The 23,928-nt window shown below is 46.4% G+C and overlaps 1 protein-coding gene across 1 annotated transcript; it reads right to left on the reverse strand.

Annotated features, from left to right (window-relative positions):
- Positions 1-8,431: 8,431 nt before the first annotated feature.
- HEATR9 (HEAT repeat containing 9) lies at positions 8,432-21,282 on the reverse strand (the record flags this gene model as incomplete). The annotated part of the gene is made up of 15 exons (XM_079725592.1): positions 8,432-8,806; positions 9,019-9,105; positions 9,547-9,598; positions 10,073-10,146; positions 11,210-11,329; positions 11,436-11,528; positions 11,922-12,104; positions 16,071-16,201; positions 16,590-16,647; positions 17,332-17,388; positions 17,583-17,639; positions 17,866-17,992; positions 18,256-18,437; positions 20,030-20,079; positions 21,195-21,282. 15 exons carry the CDS (start codon positions 21,280-21,282, stop codon positions 8,432-8,434), a joined length of 1,734 nt encoding a protein of 577 aa, XP_079581718.1.
- Between the last annotated feature and the right edge of the window lie 2,646 nt (positions 21,283-23,928).

Genomic DNA, 23,928 nt, shown 5'->3' on the forward strand with positions numbered 1-23,928 from the left:
ACTGATGGGAGTGTGCTGTGCACGTGAAAGCTGTAGAGGCAGAAAAAGTTGAATAACCAGTGATGTAAAATAATTTCAATTACTGTGCCAGAGACAATATAGGGTAGCAAGAATTAGTAAAGCATGTAGTTAAGAGCACAGAGTTTGGAGACAGACTGTCTTCTTTCAAATCCTCGCTCCACCACTTATTAGCTGCTTGATAAGCAAGTAACTTAACCCTTTGGAGCATCAGTATTCTCATCTGTAAAATGGGGCTAATGATATCTCCTTCGTGGAGTTGCATTAGATTATGTTACAACGGTTGCCATGGTAACCATGCCAGGCCATGGGGCCATGGTAATCACTGTATAATTGTTAGCTATTAGTAATTATCATCTATTAAACACTTCTTACTGTGTGGCAAATCCTGTGAAAGTGTCTTTGTATACTTTAGTTCTAGTCCTTCTGTCAACCCCAGAGGTAGATGTACTTCCCATTTTACAGAGTTGGAAATGTTGAGTAACTTTTCCAAGATTGCATAGTAAGTGGCAGGTCCAGAATTCTTACATGAAAGTGTTTGCTTGCTTATTCCACTATATTACTCTTCTTTTTAGAGTGCTGGAATGGCAAAGTCTCTGACCTGAAATACCACAGTGGTTTAGAGTCCTTATTCTAGATGGAAAAATTTTTAAGAGAGTTAGTGATAGCAGGGCTTCTAGGAACTTTGTGTGTCTTAAAGCTGATAAATTAGACATTTAGTAAGCACCTTCTTGGAGCAGAGAAATATATTAGGCATGATGTCATTCTTATAAAAATTGTCAAGCTGATGCCAGTCACCAGCACCCTGAAGAAGTGTCTGATGCTTCCTCTTGGTAGAAAATTAGAATTTAGTCTGGCTCTTTATTTTTCATTCCTAGAAACGACTACAGAAATGATCAGCGCAACCGACCATACTGATGACTGTTTCGAATGTTCCTTTGTCTCTGACATGATCCATAGTGAAATTGCCAGAGTTTTGCCTGCTGCTCTCCTCGTGGCCTCTTCTTGCATAGTGAAATTAAGTGACATTTGGATTTTTATTTGGGTGGGAGGGCTGGGACAGTTTTTCTTTTAGAAATGTCCATTGAAATATCCCCCTTTAGTTTCCAACCTTCTCCTTCCCAACCCTTGAAGCTAAGTGCGTTGTAAAATACTGCCAGAATGGAAAGTGTTTTGTAATACTGCAATAAAGGATGCTTGTTTTGTGGACTTTTGTACATTAGTGCATTGTTCTGTCACACTCAGGATGCAGTTACAGCAGATTCGAACTCTAAAGAATTAGGAAATGAATTCTACTTCATGAAATTAAAATGTTACTTGCAACCATATTTATTGAGTTCCTACTCCGTTTAGAATAGTAGTTTCCAAGCATGACTGCATGTCAGAACCACCAGAGGAGGTTGTCAAATTCCAGATTCCTAGGCCTCACCCCAGGTCTACTGGATCAGAAATTGGTGGGATGTGGGGAGGTAGAGCTGGGAATCTTAATTTATCTTAAGATCACCAGGTGGTTTTGATAAAAACCAGGTTTACAGCTGAGAACCATTTATTTAGGGCAGTGTTCTAGACGCTGGGAATATGGGGGTCCAAGGGCTAGGAAGGAAGAGTAAGTGTTTGACAAACCAGGGTTAAGATACCAATGTACATAATGTGTTATTTGATATTTTTTTAAAAACTATTTTTCCTACCCTTACCAAGGGTAAGGCACTGCATCAGATGCTGGATTTATTGCTCATCAAGCAAACAGACAGTATATAGTCTGATAAGTGCTCCAGTAAGAATAGTACAGGGAGCTTTGAGGGCTGGTTGGAAGGATACTTAATCCAGTCATGTGGGATTGGGAAAGCTTGGTGAACCTTGAGGGAAGAGTAGGAATTGGCTAAGTAAAGAGGCTGGGGTGAGAAATTGGTGTTCCTAGCAGAAAACGGACATGAACAAACATTAATAAATCAGGAGTTAAAAGAGTGAGGAACAGGCTGTGCACTTGAGAATTGTATGTAGTGCATTGTGATTGGAGGAAGAAGTTTAAGAATGGGCATGCAAAAGATAAGACTGGAGAGGTAAGCCAGCTCTAGGATAAGGTCCTTGCATTTTATTTTCCCCCTGCCTCCATATGGGGAGTCATTAAAAGATTTTAAGCAGGGGAATGGCCTGACCTGAGTGGCATCAACTGAAAGATAATTATGGCTGCCTTGTAGAGAGGCTGGACTGGAGACAAAATGGTATACCAGGTGAGAGATGATACAGGTCTGAGCTCAGATAGTGACTGGATGAGGAGGAGATAATAGATTTGAGAAGTGAAGGGGGAAATTTGATGGGATTTAGCTGGATGTCAGAAGTAGTGGGGAGAAAAGAGTCAGGTTTCTGGCTTGGGCAGTTGGGTAGATGTGCTGTTCATTGAAATAGGAAACACTGGAAAAGGAAACAGGTTTGGGAGTAAGATGAGGGAAATGAATTCAGTTGTGGGTAAGTAGAATTTGGGGCACTTGTGAATGTCCCAAGTAGGGACATTCAGTCAGCAGCTGGGTGTGCAAATCCGCAGCTCAGAGAACAGCAGCACTCAACATTACGTGCCACTGATCTTCCTTACTGACTTCTGTCTCGTTTGCTAGCTTTACTTGCCCTTTACGTGTTAGAAGTTTCTCAGTTTGTTCTGATTCCCTTTCTTCTATTTATACTCACTTTTATCCTGGGTTTTATATGGTGATGACTACACCAAATTTATGTCTCCAGTCTGTCTTCTTCCCTTAGCTCTGGATTATATCCAGCTGCCTACTTGACTTTTCCACTAGGATGTATTTAACATAACTTTTTTTTTGGTGACTTTACTGGGACTGAACAGAACTTCTGATCTCCAAATCAGTTTCTTTCTTCCTAGTCTTCCTCATCTCAGTCTTAATCTACCCAAATCAGATCAGATAAAAAACTTAGAACTTACATTTGATTTCTCTTTCACTCATCCCATACTTGCAGGTCCTTTTAATTCTACCTCCAAAATATATCCTGAAACCATCTTTATATTCTTAGTTCTAATCCTGGTACAAGCTACAGTCATCACTTTTCTGGATAACTGCAATAGCCCATTAATAGGTCCCCCACAATCTTGCCCCTCTAAAATCTATTCTTCACACAGCAGCTAAACAATATGGTAACGATGTAAATCAACCTATACGTCATGCCTCGTTAAAACCCTTTCAGTGACCTCCTGTTGTATATTGGCTATAAATTCCTTACCTTGGCTTACCAAGCCCTGTATGATCTGGCCTTTGTCTCCACAACCTCATAGGAGAACCTTTTTCCATACTAGCCTTACCTTAACCACATTGGTCCTAATCTTGATGGTAAAAAACATGCTTCTGTTTTAGTATCTTTGCATGAGCTTTGTGCAGGATTCTCTTTCCTCATATTCACATGGTTGACTCCTTTTCATAACAGTGTTGGGTCAAATCCCACCCTCCCTCCCAGGTGTTTGCTGACCTTCATATCTAAAATACTTCTTCCAGTCACCCTCACATCACCTCTTATAATGTCCTCACAGTACTTGTCACTATATGAAACAATCTTTTTGTGGTTAATTTCTCTCCTCCATTAGAATGTAAGTTCCAGGAGAGTAGGGAACCTCTTCTGATGTTCACTGTTCTACCCCAGTACCTAGAACAGTGTCAGACACAGAGTAGGTACTCAATGAATATTGACTAAATGAAAGACTATTATTATAGATTTGAGTCATTAGTATATAAATGGTAATTAAAGTGATGAGAGTGGATATGATTAAAATAAGACTAGTGGTTTTTCATCTTAGCTGAATACTAGAATTAGCTAGGAACTTTTTTAAAATGCAGAAGATGTCTGGGCTCCACTCCAGAACAGTGGAATCTGTGAGGCCTGGGACATTTAAAAAACAAAAGCCCCAATTGATTCTAATGGTTTTGGAGTCTAGAGAGAAAAGAGCCTAGGACAAAACCCTGAGAAGTACCAGTATTTAAGAGATAATAGGGAATTCCCTGGCGGTCCAGTGGTTAGGACTCCATGCTTTCACAGCTGAGGGCCTGGGTTCGCTCCCTGGTTGGGGAACTAAGATCCCACAAGCCACGTGGTGCAGCCAAAAATAAAAAAAAATAATAATAATGGAAGAGGATACTGAAACAGACTGGGAATACCAGTGAGGTGTCAGTGGAACCCAGGGGAAGAGTGGACTTCAAGGAGGGAGAAGCTAATGGGGTCAAGTGCTCGAGTTGGCCAAGTCACATAAAGGATAGAAAGCATTCATTGTATGTAGCAATACGGAGGTTATAAATTATCTTTGCATGAGATTTCTCAACCTTGGTGCTACTCACATTTTGAGTTGGATAATTATTTGTTGTGGAGGGCTGCCCTGTGCATGTATAGGATATTTAGCCACATCCCTGCCCTCTACCACAAGACACCAGTAGCAGCCCCCAGTTGTGATAACCAAAAATGTCTCCCGACATTGCCAAGTGTCCCTTGGAGGGGGCTGAATTGTCCCTTTTGAGAGCTACTGCCTGAGCAAAAGCAGTTTTGGTAGAGAATTGAATTCTGAACCCAAACTGAAGTAGGGTAATAAATAATAGAAATTAGAGAAATGGAGACAGGTAGTGTGGACAACTATTTAAGAATCTTGATTATGAAGGGTGATTAGCGGTGAGGTGAGCTAAGGAGAGGAGGCATCTAGAAAGGGTTATGGGTTTGTGGGGGGTTATTTTTAAGATGGATGGGAATTGATCATGTTTATACACTATTTGAAAGGAAATGGGGAAAATTGATGTTCAAATTCCTTGAAGGAATGGCACCCAGAACACTAGTGGAGGATTTTGCCTCGGAAGAGGAGAGTGCCTCTTGCACTGTAATGGAGGTAAGGTAAGTGCAGATGCTGATAATCGTAGTAACAGATGCCTGACATTTATTGGGAGCTTACTGTATGCCAGGCAATTATAAGCAATCCGTATGTGTTAACTCATTTAATTCTCGTAACAATGCTGTGAGGCGAGGAGGTATAGGGGAAAATATTCCTTTTAAATATAAAATCAGAGAAGAGGTGAATGGTGTAAATGATTTTGATTGCTACTGGAAAGGGGCTTTCAGAAGGGACACTGAGGAACAGAGACCCTGAAAGGTTAAGCAACTTACCCAAGATCACACTCTAGTAAGTTACAGAGCTAGGATACTAACCAGAGTATCTGGCCTTAGAGCCTGTGCTATCAACTACTGTATACAAGCATTCTTATAACAGGTGGCAAGAAGTTGAGGTAATTTCATCTGATGCCTTTTTTTTTTTCCCCCCGAAGAGAAATTATAATGGCCTACTGAGAGCTGGGGAGTAATAGGATAGAAAGTTTGAAGAGACGGCAGGAAATGTGAAGAGAGCAGAGAAGGCTTGAAATTGTGACTAGGAACCCATGAAATTTCCAGACAGCAGTAAGAACTCAGTTAAGATAGGAAGCAAGTATTTTGAGGGAACCAGTTTATGGATGTGTGAGTTTTCTCCACTATAAACATCAACCTGGTTATAGGATCAGAGGCAGTTTGATTCAGGGTTGGGGATTTTACTAGTCAGAGAGAGAGATGATAGAGGAAGTATGAGCATAGTGAGAATAGTGGTTGATGGATGGAGTCCCAGCTGAGTAGAAATTTAAAAAGTAAGAGGGGGCTAACAGAGAATGTAGGGAGGTCAAGACCTTAGTGTTATTGATGAGATTCAGAGGCCTGGTAGTGGGGATAAAAAGAGCTGGAGAGATAGAAGGTTTGGGTCAGAAAGTAGATGTTCACGATTTTGTAGATGGAGAAATTCCTGGGGATGACAAGGGCTAAGTGTGGCCATGGAAGTAGGTAGCTGAAGTGAAAGAGAGGGAAAAGCCTTTGTGGTTGAGCTGAGGGACTGAGGAACTGAGGTGTTGGATGGTTGTCCATAGGGATGGTGATAGCAAGACTAAGATTCAGGCAATGAATGAGAGAAAATAGGGAAGTGGGCCAGAGGGTGGGATAGCTCGTTTGAGAGCCAAGACCCTCAGAGAAACAATGACAGGACACTGTGACATTGGAAGGAATGTAGGAGGATGAGCAACACCTGACGTTTCAGCAAGAGGCCAGTTCAAGAGCAAGGTTTCAGTTATAGCACAGAGATGGGGGAGAATGTTTGAGGAAGAGATAGCGGTAGAGGGTATAAAGCCTTTTTTTTTTTTTTTTTTTGCCATCAGTGGGAGTGTCCAGAGGTCCCATTAGAAAGGGAGGAGAGGTAAGAGGGGGACATACATTTTGGATGGTGTCCAAAAATCCGTCCCAACATCCCCTGATGGCTGAGAAGAGTGGGCATTTCAGGCCTCTGAGAGAAGTTGGCCACGGCTTGGATTAAGCGTGTTTCTAAGAATATTGGATATAGGTAGCTCTGGTACTGGGAAGGCTCTGGTACCTTGGTGGCATACCAGACGGTCGGTGCTCTATGCAGACCTTTATGCTCCGTGCTGTCTTTTTTTTTTTTTTTTTTTTAATATTTATTGTATTGTATTTATTTTCTTTATCTTTTTTTTTTTTTTTTTTGGCTGCATCAGGTCTTAATTGTGGCCCGCGGGATCTTCACTGAGTCACGCGGGATCTTTTGTTGCTGCGCGCAGGCTTCCCTAGTTGTGGTGCGCAGGCTTCTCTCTAGTTGTGGCGTGCGGGTTTTCTCTTCTCTAGTTGTGGTGCGCGGGCTCCAGAGTGTGTGGGCTCTGCAGTTTGCGGCACGTGGGCTCTCTTGTTGAGGCATGTGAGCTCAGTAGTTGTGGCACTCAGGCTTATTTGCCCTGCAGCATGTGGGATCTTAGTTCCCCGACTAGGGATTGAACCCACGTCCCCTGCATTAGAAGGTGGATTCTTTACCACTGGACCACCAGGGAAGTCCCCTTGGTGCTGCCTTAAATCTTCTGGTGAGGACTGGTGAAATTAGTATTGAGGTCCTACTGAGCAGAGACTGGTATCTGGCTGAGTAATGAGACATCCCCTGGAGAGACCCATAAGTATGGAAGAGGAGGGATTGGAAATCTGTGGGCAGGACTTTGCAGGGGTTGAGAGCCTGAATTATGTAGTTAATAAGGCCTTGTTTGTATCCACAGGCTGTCAAGGCCCAGGGAAATTTGGGTTAGGTTGCTCACCGGTGCAAACCTACAGAGTGGGCAAAAGAAAATAATCATTTTTCCATCTTTGGTCTTTGTGCCACACTATTGGAGGCAGTGTTGCTTATACCCCAGAATAGTGAAACTACTCTTTTGGTTTTTACTTACAACTCTGTGAAGCAAAACCTGAATTTGGAAGTGGTAGGGCAGGTGGGCAGATAAATCTCAGTGACATATACCAGGCTGGATTCAGAATAACTGGACTACTCTAGGACCTGGAATGTGGGGAAGTAGAAGGGAACATTTATGTCACTTTGGGCTTTCCTACTCGATGGGAAGAACTTGATCTCTCATTAGACCACTCAGTAAGACTGAGGAAGTAAAAGGACTTTTAAAATCTCTGGTGGCCACAGGCTCACATGGCAACACTGAAGAGAGGAAAGGAGAGAAAAGAAGTCCACATTTGAGTGCCTCCTATGGAATGCCAGGCACCGTTAGGCTTTATATTATTGTTTAATCCTCACAGGAGCCCTCAGAAGTAGTACACATTAATCTGTTCATATTGTAGGTGAGGAAACAGAAAGGTTCAGTAACTCGTCCAAAGTCAAAGATCAAGCGAGTCATGGACCCTAGGATTGGACTTCAGATTTGTCTGACTCTGAAGTCTGGGCTTTTCCTTTCTGATGGAGGATGTAGCTTTTTGGGATTGGTGGGATTGGTCCTACTGGCAAAGGGAAACTGAAGCCTTCCGTAAAAATAAGGGAGAAATTAAGGCAGTCTTAGAGAGTAAATAGAGTCTGTCAAAGGGAATGACCCTGAGGTAGGTAGAAAGCAGGTGTAAGAGAAGATACAGCAGAGAGGATGGTTGGTCTTGATTAAGCCTAATTTATCTCTTGACCACTGATAGGAAACGGGGAGAGGGGCAAGTTAGTAAGAGGAAATGGTCCAAGAGCCAAGCTTTCCAGGATATTCTCCCATTTTCCCCTCAGCAGCCACCTCTGGGCAGAGGCTCAGCTTTAGCTTTGTCATCAAATTCTGGGCATAGACAAGCACTTGATTTAGGAAGGCAGGCTGGCTGCCCAGAGCAGCTTTGTCTCATGGAAGGGACATGTGGCTGAGTAGGGGAGTGACCAGCCAGGAGTGAGGAGACCTATGTTTCAGTGCAGCCCATGAGGAAGGGAACAGTAGTGGTAGGTGGAGTGATGCTCATTTATTCATGGAAGGTAAGTATTAAGATTATTTTCTCAGGGGAGCCTGAGAAGCATCCTTAAGGAGAGAGTGGGAACTCAGCCAAAAGAACTGACCTAATTGGAGGTCTCAGCAAGGATCTGGAGCTGTTTCCTGATCCCTTGTGTCCAGGACCCTGTGGCCTGTGACTTGTGTTTTTGTGGTTTAGAGAAACAGGACGGAAAGGCAGAGGTACCAGACCCTTTCTGGGCATTTAACTTCTTCTGTTGGTCTGACGTGGCACTGGACTTTGAAAGAAACAAGGGGTTCAGCTGTGCAAGTTGAAAGTCTTGGATATTTAACTCTTCTGGTTTCTCAGGCTCTTTCCGGAACCTCGTGAACTCTACGTTCATGCTGGTCTTAGGCACTTCATATACAAAGAGAACCTTGTTCTTCAGCTTGTTTTGGATCCAGGGATCAATTGAGGCCAAAAGAATTAATGTTTCTTGTAGCTGCATTGAAACAAAGGCCCTGTGGCTGGCTCACTTCAGGTCAACGCTGGGAGGGGAGGGGGAGCTCTGTCTACAGGCCCTTCTGGCCCCGGGGAATGAGGTCAAGGGGACAGTGTCTATGGGCGTATTCCCCTCTTCTCTGGCATGAAGATAGGTGGGAGAGGCTTGGAGGAAGGGTTGAGAAGAGGAAGAGGTGGGCGGGGATGCCTTACGCTCTTTTTCACAGACGGGCTCTTTTCCACATCCAGCATGTCGAGGACCAAGTGGAGCACTTGTGGGCTGCGGATCCCCAGGACACCCTGGCAGAGGCAGGATGAGGGCGCCTAAATAGTCGGCCCCAGGAAGATGCCCGGTCTACACTCTTCCATTCTAGTGCCCTTGTGATGACCCTGTGCCTGGAGAGGAGATATGGCTTCCCAGCAGAGGTAGCACTTTCCTTGCCTTTTGGGGCCACTTCATTGGGTTCCAGTACAATATTTTCACCAGAAGAGTCAAGATAGTTTCTACATGTAATATATAAGCAATGCCCCTCACACCCTTCTCCTGTCCCTTATACCACCCACCTCCAATCCTGAAGAAAATCTTTTCCTGAACTCCTGATAGGGCTGGGATTCTAAAATAAAAAAGGAAACAAACAACTTCCCCAAACTTTACAGCCCTTTCTTCCCTTCAGTAACTGCTGGACTGCCCGCTCCTCCTGCCATCAAAACATCTGGTCAGAGTAGCGGAGCTGGCCTTACCAAAGAGATGACTGCTTCCTGGCGTGCAGTGGCATTTGAGCTCATCAGTTGCCTGGAGAAGGGAGTGAGCGTGTTGTGGTCCAGTTAAGGGGAGGGGAGGAAGGCTGGCTGCTTCTTACAGTCCAGAGTGAGTCAGGCATAAGGCTGATGTGTGATGTTAATTTTATTAACTTCCTCTTCTTATTTCTTGGGTCAGGAAAGGGGCTGGGAGGGGAAAGGAAGGTACTACAGTTTTCCAGGGGGCACTAAGTGACGATCAGGACTCGCATCTGTCCAGAACATTACCTTTTACAAGTCCCTTTCATGTCCTCACCTTAATCGGAGCTTTATAGCAACCCTGAGTGGTAGGTATCATCAGCCCCTTTTTACAGAAGAAGAAAAGCCCAGAGGTCAGAGAGTGACTTGGCCAAGGGCACAGGCACGTGCGAGCTGAGAACGGGCCGTGGTTCCCAGCTCTCTCTGACCCTCTGTCCCCTTCTCACAGCCTAGGACTTGGCCCTGGCAGTTCCCAGCCCAAGCCACTCACGCCTCCACCAAGTTCATCATTGTGGGCTTCATCTTGAGCTCTTCCACAGTTTCAGCAATAGCCTGCCTCATAGCCTGACGAGGGATTAAGGTGAGACAAGGATTCAGGGGTGTACCCTTAAGTGCTTCTCAAACCTTATTGAATGTTTACTTTGTGCTACATATGTGATCCTTGCCTCGAGGAGCTCATGCTCTGGGGGGGAAAGCAGACAAGTGGAACAGTCAGTCACACTCCTGAACTAAGTGTAGGGGCAATAGGAGGGTCTCCTAGCTCAGTCTGGGTACCAGGAAGACTTCCTGGAGGAAGTGATGCCTCAGCTGAAACCTGAACATGGAACATGAGTTAACCAGGTAGAGGGCTGGGGGCAGATTTCCCGGGCAAGAGGGAGAGCATGTACAGAAGCCTGGAGGCAAGAGAGAGCACAGAGAGGTTAGGGAGCAGAAAACAGTTCAGTTTAGCTAGGTGACCAAACGGACTCTTCAGAGTGGGGCACTCTGAGTAATTACACTGGGACTGCAGGTATAAATCAGGATGGGGTGTTCCTAAGCACAGCTGGTGTGTGGCTCTGAGTGGGAGTGTAGTGGGGCTAGAGAGGCAGGCAGGACCTGGGTGGTGAAGGGCAGTGTAAGCCCTTCTGAGGGCCTGGGGAGCGATTGAGAAGTTCTGTGCAGAGGTGAGCCGCAATCTGATTCACAGTTTAGAGAAATGTCTTCAGCAGTTCTGTGGCTGGTTTTGTAGCAAGCTATAACAAAGATAAAAGCAAGGGAGCACAGAGGAAGGCAGGGTGATTCTGTTGTTGGTGATCTGGGAAAGCTTCCCATAGGAGGAGGTGTTTGGACTGGCTTGGAAGGGACAATCGTATTTTGATAGGCAGAAGGAGAAAGGAGTTGCTTACCAATGGGACTGAAAGCATGCGGCAGTTTTCCACCTTGCAGGGGAGGGAGAGATGACTCAAGGCATTTTAAGCTGAGAGAATGGCCCGCATGAAGGCAAGGTGGCTTGAAAACAGGGGCTGCATTAGGGTGAATGTGATGCTTTGGGGGGCAGCATGGTGAGAACCAAGCCAGGGGAGTCTTTAGAGAAAGGTAGAGAGACAGGTTTGAGCTGCCTGGACTTGGGAGTTTTGGTCTCACTTACGAAGAATGGTTCATTATATGTCTTCCTCCTGAGCAGGTCAAATGTGAGTCCTTCCAGGCCCTGTGCCTGGATCTGTTCCAGCCCAATGATCTTGAGCATCTGGCTGGCTTCAAAACGGTGCTGAGGGCAGGGGTGGGGAAGACATGAAGGACAGACTCCCTTTCTCATCCCCCAGCCCTGTCCTAGTCCTGGAGAAGGAAGGGTACTAGGCAGCCCTAGAGCTTACCTCAAGGACACTGGAATAGCACAGCTGGTCTAGGATGGTCCTGATGACCGTGGCTGAGTGCACACCCATTATCTTGACCAGCATACTGAGTGCCTGTGGAGGTGGGCAGGGCAGGCTGGGGTATACCAGACCAAGAGGCATCTGGATGGCCAAACAGGCTTGAGGGCTAGAACTTGTAGGGAATAGGTGGGGTCCTTTCTCCTTCCTCTTGGCCTCGTGAGTGAGAGCATAAGTTCATGTGCACACACGTGTACATATGTGCATGAACACCCATACACATCGAATGTACACAGACACGTGCACATTTAGCGTCCATACGACCCTGTACTCATATGTATATACATACTGACAAAACACACAGAGACCCTTTGGTGCTCCTTGCGGGAGCTTCTTTTCTCTGGGATAAGGATGACAGGGTCCAGACCCCACCAGTCAGCACCGGTTCCCCAGTCCTCCCCAGGGAGCTCGTCCTCCTGCCCCTCACACCTGCATCTGCTGGGTCTTCGGCCCTTGGTGCAGGCACTGCAGCAAGTACTCTCGGGCTGTGCTGCTACAGGGCCTCAGGAACCCCAAGCACAGGGCCGCCTCCACTGCTGCCTTGTTCCCTGACTTCTTTATCAGCATCTGCAGCACAGGCACCAGCTTCTCTCCATCCTCGACCTGAGTCCTCTGAGAGGGAGATGAGGGAGACGGGTGGTGGGACTATGTCTTCAGCCAGGCTTTGTCAGGAAGGCAATTCATTACTGCTTCCAGACCATTCTCCCTCCTCCTTAAGGTGAATCTCACGTCATGAGATTATTTTACCCACTTCCCTTATTTTTGCTGTCATCTACTTGCTCCTAGGCCGCATCCTTTCATTTCTCTATGACTTTTCTTGTGGATGGATCAATGTTATTCTCTAACACTTCTGCCGTCTTAATTCCTGGCATTTGAAAAAATATACATGTCACTGATCCAACGCCTCTCCTCCAATAACCTTGTCCTCTACTCTGTGTCAGCCACTAATTCCCACAGAGAGACTTTATCATTACCCACTACTCCAACTTCTCTATGACCCCTCCCCCCATCTTTCTGGTTCTCCTCTGATGTCAACAATTGTTGGACTCCACAAAGACTAACAATTCACTGAGCACCTTTTCACTGCTCCTCACTTTCTTCCCTCTTTACCCAGCTTCAGTTCCACGGCCCTGCTCACTCAACACCTTTACCACCTCTTGCTTCGTTGTACTCAACTCTCCACCAACTCTGCGCCTGCACTTCCTGGCGGGAAACAAAGTTATGATGACTAATCTCACTTGAAATGTATGAACACAAACCTCGTGTAGACCCTTAATGCTGCCTAGTGATCAGACTGCTTTTCCCCGGGGAGTTCTCTTTCCCAGCCTTCTAATTCATTCTCTTTCCTCTGGAATCTCTAACACTTCTTCCTCTATTCTCTTAAGTTGATGACCTTGCTTCCTACTTTACTGAGCAAATAAAAGCAACTAGAAAAGAAGTTCCAGAGACACTTACCACCACCTCTGTCCAACTTTCAACACCGGCACCCATATGTTCTTCCTTTCCACGTGTTACAATGGACCGTGACCATCTATCTAAAGTCAGTCTCTCTACTCATGTGTTTGAGCTCATCCCTTCTCATCTGCTCAAGAACATTGCTGCATAATTCTTCCCACCCTCTTCAAGATGATCATTTTCCTAACGACTGGATCATTACACCTCAGCATTGAAACATGCTGTTATTTTTCCTTTTTCTAGTATTTACCCCTGCTGCTGACTACAACTCTTTTCAGCAAAACTTGGAAAGCTGTCCATGCTTGCCAACTCTAACTTCTTTCCTCTCATCCTCTCTTAAACCCACACTATTCAGGCCTTCACTCCCACCTTCCCACTGGAATGGTTCTTTTTAAAAAATATTTATTTATTTATTTATTTGGCTGCGCTGGCTCTTAGTTGTGGCATGCGGAATCTTCACTGTGGCATGTGGAATCTTTTTAGTTGCAGCGTGTGGGATCTTAGTTGCGGCATACGGGATCTTTAGTTGTGGCATGCGGGATCTTCAGTTGCAGCATGCGGGATCTTGAGTTGCGGCATGTGGGATCTAGTTCCCTGTCGAGGGATCGAACCCAGGCCCCCTGCATTGGGAGTGTGGAGTCTTACCCACTGGACCACCAGAGATGTCCCCACAATGGTTCTTGTTAAGATAATCAGTGATTCCCACATTGTTAAATCCATTGGATCGATTCTCAGTCCTTATATTATTTGATATGGTTGATTTATCTCCTTTCCTTGATATATGTTCTTCACTTGATTTTCAGAATGCCGCACTCTTGTTTGTCTTCCTACCTATTGGCCTCTTCTCAGTATTTACTGGTTCTTCCTCTTCTCTCTGACCGCTTAACACTGGGGTGCCCCAAGGCTTGATTCTTGGTTCTTAGTGATCTCATCTAGGTGAATGACATTAAATGCTACTTATATGCTGACAACTCATAGATTTCTTCCTCTAGCTGTATATCTAACTGTTTACTTGCTGTCTCCCTTGGAGGTCCGGTAGACATCTGAAACATAGCTTGTCCAAAATTGGGCTTTTGATATTATAGTACCTCCAAGCCTGTTCCACCTGCAGCTTTCTCCATGTTAGTTGGTAACAACTCCATCCTTTCAGTTTTGAGGCTATGAACCTTGACCTCATCCTTGTTTCCTCACTGTCGTTTTTTAATTTTAATTTTAATTTTTAAAATTTTTGGCTGTGTTGGGTCATTGTTGCTGTGCGCGGGCTTTCTCTAGTTGTGGTGAGTGAGGGCTACTCTTCGTTGTGGTGTGTGGGCTTCTTATTGTTGTGGAGCACGGGCTCTAGGTGCATGGGCTTCAGTAGTTGTGGCATGCAGCCTTCAGTAGCTGTGGCTCGCAGGCTCTAGAGCACAGGCTCAGTAGTTGTGGTACACGGGCTTAGTTGCTCCATGGCACGTGGGATCTTCCCGGACCAGGGATTAAACCCATGTCCCCTGCATTGGCAGGTGGATTCTCAACCACTGCGCCACCAGGGAAGTCCCCCTCACTGTCTTTTTTTTTTTTTTTTTTTTTTTTTTTTTGTTTTTGTTTTTTTTTGTGGTACGCGGGCCTCTCACTGCTGTGGCCTCCCCCGCTGCGGAGCACAGGCTCCGGACGCGCAGGCCCAGCGGCCATGGCCCACGGGCCCAGCCGCTCCGCGGCATATGGGATCCTCCCAGACCGGGGCACGAACCCGCATCCCCCGCACCGGCAGGCGGACTCTCAACCACTGCGCCACCAGGGAGGCCCCTCACTGTCTTTTATAACTCACATTTAACCTGTCAGACTTTTGCTTTAAAAATGTATCCAGAATTGAATAACTTCTTATCAACCACACTGCAACCACCGTGGTCCAAGCCACCATCGTGTCTTACCAGGATTGCTTCAGCAGCCCGTAACTGGTCTCTCTGCTCCCAGTTTTGCCCCCCGCCCCTGCCCATCTTTTTTCAGCATAACAGTAAGAGTGAACCTTTTGAAACATAAGTTAGATTATGTTACTGCTTTGCTCAAATACCTATTCCACTCAGAGTAAAAGCTCAAGTACTTAAAAGTCATCCAGAAGGCCACATATGATCTAGTCTCTTTTAACATCTTTGACCCAGCTTCATTTCCTCCTGGTTTCTCTGTTCCCACTCCACTTCCTTCACATGGCCTCCTTGCTGTTCCTTGACCATGCCAAGTGTGCTCCTGCCTTAGGGCCTTTGCCTGGATTTGTCCTTTTGCCAGGATGCCTTCTCTCAGATATCTGCAAGGCTCACCCCTCACCTTCTTGTCTGTGCTCAGATGACAACTTCCAAATGAGGCCTTCCTTGTCCTCCATGTTTAAAAGTGCAACTCATCCCATCTCCACTCGGCATTCCTGATCACTCTCACCTTGCTACGTAATTTTTCCATTGCACTTGTCACCTCTAACATACTATGTAATTAAATTTATTGGTTATTACATGCCCCCCCCCCACTAGAATGTAAGCTCCACGAAAGCCGGCATCTCTGCCTGATTGGTTTGCTGACATATCCCAAGGGCTTAGGATGGTGTCTCACACACGACAGCTGTTTAATATATGTTTGTTGAGTAAATGGATGAGTGATGAATTCTGTTTCACGTGGAGCAGCGATGGGGTCAAAGTAAGAGGACCCTAAGGGGGAAAAGTCTTGAGTAGTGTCAGCAGACTCTCTTGGTCCCTGTACCCTTTTAGCAGAGGTTTTCCTTTAATAGGTTATTTTAAGGATGATAATAATGCTGATGAGTTATCACTTAAAAAAGAGTATAGGCGTTGAACTAGGTGCTTTACATATATTATCTCATTTAATCTTCTCAACAATGCTATAAGATAACTACTCTATCCATTTTAGAGACGGACAAATGACACCTCCGAAAGCTGGCTTTTCAGAGGTTGTATGACCAGTTAAGTGGCTATGCCAATGCTTCTGTCCAGGGAACCTATTCCACAGGGGACTCCACAAGGACAACGTCCTCCGCCATCAAAGCTAGGAGCTAGGTTACCTTCTCCCTGGCTTAACCCCCTGCCAACACCATCAATTACCTTGTCTTACCTCGCCCCAGTGACTGACTCTCCTCCCAATCACCTGTTCTTTGGGGACAGCAGCCCAGGAGTTCAGAGCCACCCGTAGCGCTGTCAGAGTATCCATCCTTTGTCCCTCATTTTGCCCCTTCAGCTGCTTGATGAGAGCTTGGATCACATGCTTATTCAGGCAACCTGGACAGGGAGGACCTCAGGTCAGGGCAGAGCCTCAGGGCTGCTCCTCTCTGCCAGAATCCATTTGACCCCTGTGCCTTCAAGACAGAAGCTCCAAGTACTCGGTCACAGGGTTGCCCGTCCCCTCAAGACACCAGAGCAGCTGGCTGAGCATGACGGCCGTTCCCAGAGCCTGCTCTCTCCCTCCCTCCAATCTCTTCTCGCTTTTCACCCCACCTTCCTCTCTCTGCCCAACAGTACATCAGACAATTCCCAGACCCTGCCAACGGCTAGGTTGCCGTGAGTGTACAGTCCACTCCCTTCTGTCCTTCCCCAAAGTGCAATGTGGCCGCACTGCTTCCTTCCTCACCTCCCCCCTTCTCCCCACCCAGGGAGAGGACATACTCACCCAGGATGGCCAGGGTTTGACAGGCCTCATACTTCACTTTCTCTGGGCCAGTTTGGGCCTGATTTAAGAGGTGGTGGGTGGGAACATGCCATAAGGTGGTGGAATGTCAGAGCTTTCAGGATCATCTCAGCTTAACTTTTCATTTTACAAATGAGGAAACCGAGGCCTAGAGAGTGACCTGTTTATGCTCAAACACAGGGTACAGGCAGGATGGTACGATGGAAGGAACACGACTTGGCAGTAAGACTTGTTCACATCCCTTTCTGGTATCTGGTAGCTACATGGCCTTGAGCAAGTTACTTGGCCCCTCAGAGCTTTCATTTTCTCGTTAGAAAAATGCAGCTACTACTACCTATTCCTAATATTGGAAGATTTAAATGAGATTCTGTGTAAGAACACAGACCCCCCATTATAAATTGGCATATAGGCACAGGCATTGGCTCAGTTGAGGTAGAGAATGAACTCAGTCCCAGTTTTCTCCTGGTTTTTTAGTTGCTCCTCTTTCCTGTTAGACAAAGGGGATCTTCAGATTCCCCCTTTCCCATCCCTTTAGATCAAGCTGCCCTTTAAATAAGCCAAGGGCATGAGATGGGGACATGCCACACAAGGCAGCTCTCTCCTCCTTGGATCTGACCCATAGTCCTTGAGCCTGGCGAGCCTTGTCAGTGCCCATGTGCCAATGCTCTACACACCTCAGGCTCTGTTTCCTCCTCTCCTGAACTCTGTGCAGCCCCAGACTCACCACCTGCCATAGTGCTTCCATGATAAACTTGTCTCTGACGCCCAGGCACCCCAGAGCCTGCAGGAACAGGGTTAGAGGAAAGGGAAGAGACTTTGGACACCACGGCCGGGAATTTCCATCCTCTGGCCACAGCTGGAGTTTATTCTTGGAACATCAGTCTACCCTTGCCCTCCACCTCAAGCATCTTTCTACTCCTCAGCTCAGGCAACTCCTGCCTGTAACCATGCCCCTCCACCCTTGCCACTTCTCACCTGTGCAGCATAGAGCTGCTCATCCTCTCTGGGAGACTTCAGGCTTTCTGCGAGTTCCTGCCCATCAAAGGGAGCCAGTGGAAGGGAAGAAAGGGATAAATTGAGTTCTACAACTATACTTTCAAACTGGAAGGAGCTCATCCAATCCAATCCCCTCTCCTCCCCTCCCTCCGTCTTGCAGGCAGCAGGCAGGGACCGAGGGCAGGAGGATGGTGTGAGCCCCAGGTAAGGGCACCCACAGAAAGAGAGTCTCTCCATTCTCCCCCCAGCCGTGGTCCCTGACCTTTAATCTTTGCCACTTCAGCGGGTCCCCAGTAGGGTCTAAGGGCTTGGATTCCATCTGAGGTTTTGTAATCAGCTTGCTCATTGGGAGATGGAGTTTTTGGATGAGGGTACCCTCTTTGAGGTACCTGTGTGAGAAATTGCACAGGTAGCCCTGGTCCTCTTGTTCCCTCCCTCCTTACTTCACAAACTCTTCTCTGCCTCTGGTTCTCAGCCCAGCTCAGAGGTGAGACCAGAGGAAGAAAGATGAGCCTCCTTCTACCCCAGGGTCTCCTCTGGGATGTGGAGGCTGACTTGCACCACGCCCAGCCCCACTCCAACCCTTTCTTCTCTTTCTTTCCTTTCCTAGAAGATGTGGAGGGCGTGGAGAAGAGGAAGGGGCCCAACACACCTAGGGTGATCTCTCATTTTCCACAGTATCGTCTGGGCATCCCGTTCCTTTTGATAATTATACAGGGTGTGCCAGTGCGTGTAGATCTCAGGCTGCTTGGAGTAGCAGTAAGGTACGGAGCTTGGCTTGCTCGGGTGCTGCCTCCAGCACTCCGGACTTGGGGGAAACTCCTCCTTTGGCATCTGGGGGGTGTGAGTGGCAGAGCTGTCACAGGGGGCATTCCTCAGCCAGGAAAAGGGCCAGGGTGAGAAGGGACTAGATGAGGGAAACAGCCCTTCAGCCTGTCATCTGAGCTGACGTCACAGCCACCTCCTAACCCACTGTGTGACTCGGGCAAGTTACTTCACCCCACCAAGATCTCAGTCTTCTCATCTGCAAATTGGAGCTAATAATCCTTGTTCTGTACCCCTCCCAGAGTGGTTGTGAAGAACAAATGACATAAAGATTGTGAAGCCATTGCTGATCTGCAAATTGATCTGAGTACAGTTGGCCCTCTGTATCCACAGGTTCCACATCCACAGATTCAACCAACCACAGATTGAAAGTATTTGGAAAATAAAAATTCCAGGAAGTTCCAAAAAACCAAAACTTGAATTTGCCACGTACCCAGCAACTCTCTACATACCATTTACATTGTATCAGGTATTATAAGTAATCTAGGGAGGATGTGTGTAGGTTACATGCAAATACCGCGCCACTTTATACAAGAGACTTGAATATCCATGGATTTTGGTATCCGCAGGAGTCCTGGAACCAATCCCCTGTGGATACCGAGGGACAACTGTACACAGTTTGGTTAGTTGAGCATCTCAGAGTACTTTGAAAAAGCTTCGGGCAAGGAGATGAAAAGGCAGGGGGCAAGGGAGATGTGGAGTAAAGAGGGAGGGCGGAAATTCAGGCTGCAGCTCCTTCATTCAGGCATTCAACAGATACTTAGTGAGCACTTACCATATGCCAAGCACTAGGTGCTGGGGATACAGTTATCAGCCCTGCCCTCATGGAACTTAATAGTTTTGTTGGAAAAGCAGGATTTCTTCAAATAATCTATCTCTTATACAATTGTGAAACTGTAGCTCTGGTTGCAGTGGAGGGTTTTGGATGGGTTAGAGGCTTTCTCGGAAGGTTTGGCTAGGATTCATTCCTGTCTCTTCTCAAGCCTTCCTGTCTCTACAACAGATCTCTGAGCAACAAGGAAGAGGGGCTTCAGCCAGTGGTTCCCAGTGTGGTGACTGAGAAGATCATCATAAGAGTTCTCGGGTGATTGTCGTGACTTCAGAAAATGGGGCATTGACTCAGTATGAGTAGGGTTGTCAGATTTAGTAAAAACCAAGCAAATAAAAAACGGGATGTCCTGTTGAATTTTGATTCCAGGTAATAAAGGCAATATTTAGGACATATTCATACTAAAAAATCTTCATTGTTTAGCTGAAATTTAGATTTAATCAGGCATCCCATTTTATCTGGCACCTCTAATGAGGAAGATCCCTGTGTTAATAAAAATGACTCATTATTAAGCCCTGCCTGCATAGCCTAAGCCTTACAGATATTGTCTCATAGCAACTTGATAAAGGGAGATGGGCAGGGGTTGGCTTGTGACAGAGGATACTCCTGAGGCTCAGGGAGGGAAAGTGACTTGTCCAAGGTCACACATAGTTAGTGGCAGCCCCAGGGGTGAGTGTCAGGGTTCTATGAACTAGCCTTAATGGGAAAGGATAGTCTGCTACCCCTCCTACTTCAACAAAGCTCCCAGGGTGGCAGAAGTTAGGGGTCTTACCTGGTGGCAGGACAAGGGCAGGAGAACAGGAACTGTGGCTCTTCTGAGTTCTATGGTACAAATGGGATGGCAATGACAAGGGTGGATTGAAGAGTCATCCTTCCAGTCTTTCATTTATTTAGCATTAGCATTTAATGAACGCTGTAGCAGGCACTGGGAGGTAAATAAGGCATAATTCCTGTTGTTCAGGGACTCATACTTTCCTGGTATCTTGGTCTGTGGAACAGTAAGATTGCCATAGCCTGGGAGCTTCTCAGAAATGCAGAGCCCCAGGCTCCACCCCAGACCTACTGAGTCAGGATCTTCATTTGAGCAGGATTCCTATGCACGTTGAAATTGGAGAAACACTGATCTAGCAGAGTGGTTCTCAACCCTGGCTGGGTATTAGAATTATTTGAGGGAATTTTTAACATGCCTCAGTCCTACATCAGACTAATTGAATCAGATTCTCTGAGGAAGGGGCCCAGGCACTTTAGAAAGTTCCCCTGAGGATTCTAATATGTAGCTAATGGTGAAAACCACTGGTCTCATTCAGTGGTTCTCAAACTTGAGTGTGCATTAGAAAGAACTGGAGAGCTTGTTAAAACACAGATTTCCTTATCCCCAGATGAAGACTCATCCCAGAGTGTTGATTCAGTCAATCTGGGGTGTGGTCTGAGAATTTGCTTTTCTAACAAGATACTGAGGCTGCTGGTCCTGGGAACATACTTTGGGAACCACTGCTCTAGCTGGTGAAACAGAACTGTTTACTGGTGATTAACAGAGGGAAACAAATGTGAAGATGGATAAAGGCACGTGTGGTCCAGATGAGGGTTTCCCAGAGGAGATTATACACAAGCCGAGTCTTCAGAGCAAGTAGGAGGTAGCCAGACAAATGAGGGGGAAGAGCAGTGGGCACGAGGAATACCTGCAAATCTCGGAGTTGTAAGAATGGGGTGCAGATGAGGGGGCAGCAGCTGGGGAGACACAGAGACGTCCCATCTTAGAGGGCGCTGGAGACTTACCCTGAGGGCTGTGGGGGGCCTTGAAAGTATCCAGGGGTCTGCCCTGCCTCTTCCCATGGATCTGCTGACATCACCCAGACCCCTGCCCGGGAGTGGGTGCCAGGGAGCTTTCCTTTTCAGGTCCCTATCCCTGACTCCACTCCTGTCCATTTCAGCCTCACCTTTGGTCCTTTCTGGATATTCCAGCCATGGGCACTTGAACATTGACCTGTTGATGTCAGAGATGTCGACTGATTTTTCATAGGCCATCCTCTACTCCTGGGGGAACCAGAGAGCACCTGGGTTGGGGAGGGGACTACAGGGACTACTCCCTTGTGGGAGCAAGGTCACAGCTCAGGGAGACCTGTCCTCTGTGACACAAGAGGGACTAGTGAGGTGTCTGAGCTTCTGGAGGTGGAAGCCTCCAAGTGCTGGGCAACCAGATCGCCTAGGTAAATAGAACACTCCGGTTCCATTCTGGAGTCCCAGCCTTGGCATCTACTTGCCTGTGGATTGAGCTAGTCACTTTCTCTCTGGGAGCTTCACTTACCTCATCTGAAAAGTGGGAAAGCCATGCTTGTCTGGCTAGGTAGAGGGGCAGTGGTGAGGCATAAATTCAAAAAGAAAGTCGAAGCGTTTAGTGAACTTCAAGCTCACGTAGCCCACGTTAGGAGCAGGGATTGTCCTTACGATCAGTCATCAGGAAAATGGCAAAAAAAATGGGAAAGCCCTATTCATACACACGCCTCCTTCCTTGGCAGCAAGAGATGTAACTCTTTTTTTTCTGTTGATCACTGAGCACATTTATTTTATTTCATTTTAGAAAAAAAAAATCTGAGTTTTAAAAAATATGTGGGGATTTCCCTGGCAGTCCAGTGGTTAAGACTCTGCACTTCCACTGCAGGGGGCCTGGGTTCAATCCCTGGTTGGGGAGCTAAGATCCCACATGCTGCCCACATGCTGTGAGGTGCTGCCAAAACTAAAAAAAATAAAAATAAAAGAAACTCTGGAATTATTAAAACAAAATATATAAGAACAGCAATAATAAAAAAGTGCAAATGTGGATAGTCACATATATTGACATGGAAAAGTAGAAATGCCATCCCTTTACAGATTTTATCTCAGAGTCTATCAGCTGTACATCAGCTTCCATTGCCACCAACAGCTGACTGTCATAGAGTCCTCGTGCTCGCTGAGCCACTGCTTCTGTCGAAGGTTTCATGTCATGTGTACTACACAGAATTCCTTTCATTGCTTGCAGTGATTGCTACACTGCAACCTCGACACCTAGCATAGTGCCTGGCACACAGCAGGCAGCTCGCTGTAGTGAGAAAACACAGGCCACCAAGTCCTCCGACTGGACCATCACTTCCAATAAACTGACATGCTGCACTGAGAAAGACAGCGTCACCATGTGGTTTTCCTGCCTAGAATGTTCAACCTGAATCTAAGTATGAGGAAACAATAGGCAAACCCACCTTAGGAAATATTCTACAAAAATCCCATCTGAACTCCAGATATCAATATATCTTAAGGACAAAGAAAGTCTGTTAAAGGACACTAAAAAGACCCGACAGCTAAATTCAGTATGTGCCTGTAATTGGAGCCTGATTTTAAAAAATAGCTATAGAGGACATAATTGGGACAATTGTGGGGATTTGATCATGGACTCTATGTTAGAAAATAATATCGTGTCAGTGTTAAATGCTACTCATTCTGTGGCTACGCAGAATGTCCTTGTTATTAGGAGATACACGCTAAAACTGCCGGGGGGAAGTGATATCACATCTGCAACTTTCATTTCAGAAAAAAATGTACATACCAACCATCTGTATAATATACATGTGTGTATATACACACACACGTATATGCACATAGATAAAGCAAATGTGGTTAAACATTAATATTTGAATCTAGATGAAGGGTATATAGGTGTATTCTTGCAAATTTCACTAGGTTTGAAATTTTTCAGATTAAAGATGGAAAAAAAAAAAAGCAGCAGCTTTGGCATTGGACCTTGGACCTGGTGCGTCTAAATGTTAATTGTACCACCTTCCACCCCACCTCCCCTGTTTTTTTGGTTTGTTTGTTTGTTTTTTATTTTTGTTTTGCTTTGGGGCTTTGGGCAAGTTATTTCCATCTCTTGCCAAGGGTTTTCCCCCATTGTAAACAGGGTTAATAATACTCCACGCCCCAAAGGGTTATGAAGATGAAGGATGGTGGATGCAGGGAGCTGACAATGCCTGGCACAGAGTGATCGTGCAGTTAACGCCGGCTCTAATTATGTGGATATATTTGCTAAGACAGGTTCACAGGAAGGAACACATCGATGGGAAAGTTGGAATACTCCCACCTGAAAAGTGCTGGTGCCGTGGTAGAAAACCACAAAATCCCTCCTTCCCTTTATTTGAAAGAACTGAGGTGTTTTGGGAGTGCCATGAAATCCCATTCCAGGGGCACGAGTGGTGTGTCAAAGAAACCCACTGCTGATAAGGGGTAGGGTGGGCTAGGGTGGAAGCCAGCAGAGTAGGCGGAAGGGCCAACCATGGTCTGAGGAAGCAAGGAGGTGTGTGGCGGGAAGTGAGAGAAACTCTTGGGGCCTGGGGGCTGGGAGGTAGTGACTGTTGTCTCCCTTCAGAGTGGATGAGCCACTGGTCCCTTTACCTGCTCTGTCCTGCCCAGGCCCCTTCTCAGAGAGCCTGTGCCCCCGGGCCTGCTCACTGCATAGGGCCACAACCCCCAAATCCAGGGTGGACACCAGATGTGACCAGCCCTGGATCCAGTGCTTTATGCTCACGAGGAAGGGGGGTTCCCGACAGGAAGTCAAACCAGCAGCCTGCTTTGTAATTGCATTGAGAATTTTAATGAAACTCTGATTTCTTACATTTGCCAGTCAGCCCTTCCCAGTGAGGGGCT

The sequence above is a fragment of the Hyperoodon ampullatus genome, assembly GCF_949752795.1.
Source record: "Hyperoodon ampullatus genome assembly, chromosome: 19".
Lineage (NCBI taxonomy): Eukaryota > Metazoa > Chordata > Mammalia > Artiodactyla > Ziphiidae > Hyperoodon > Hyperoodon ampullatus.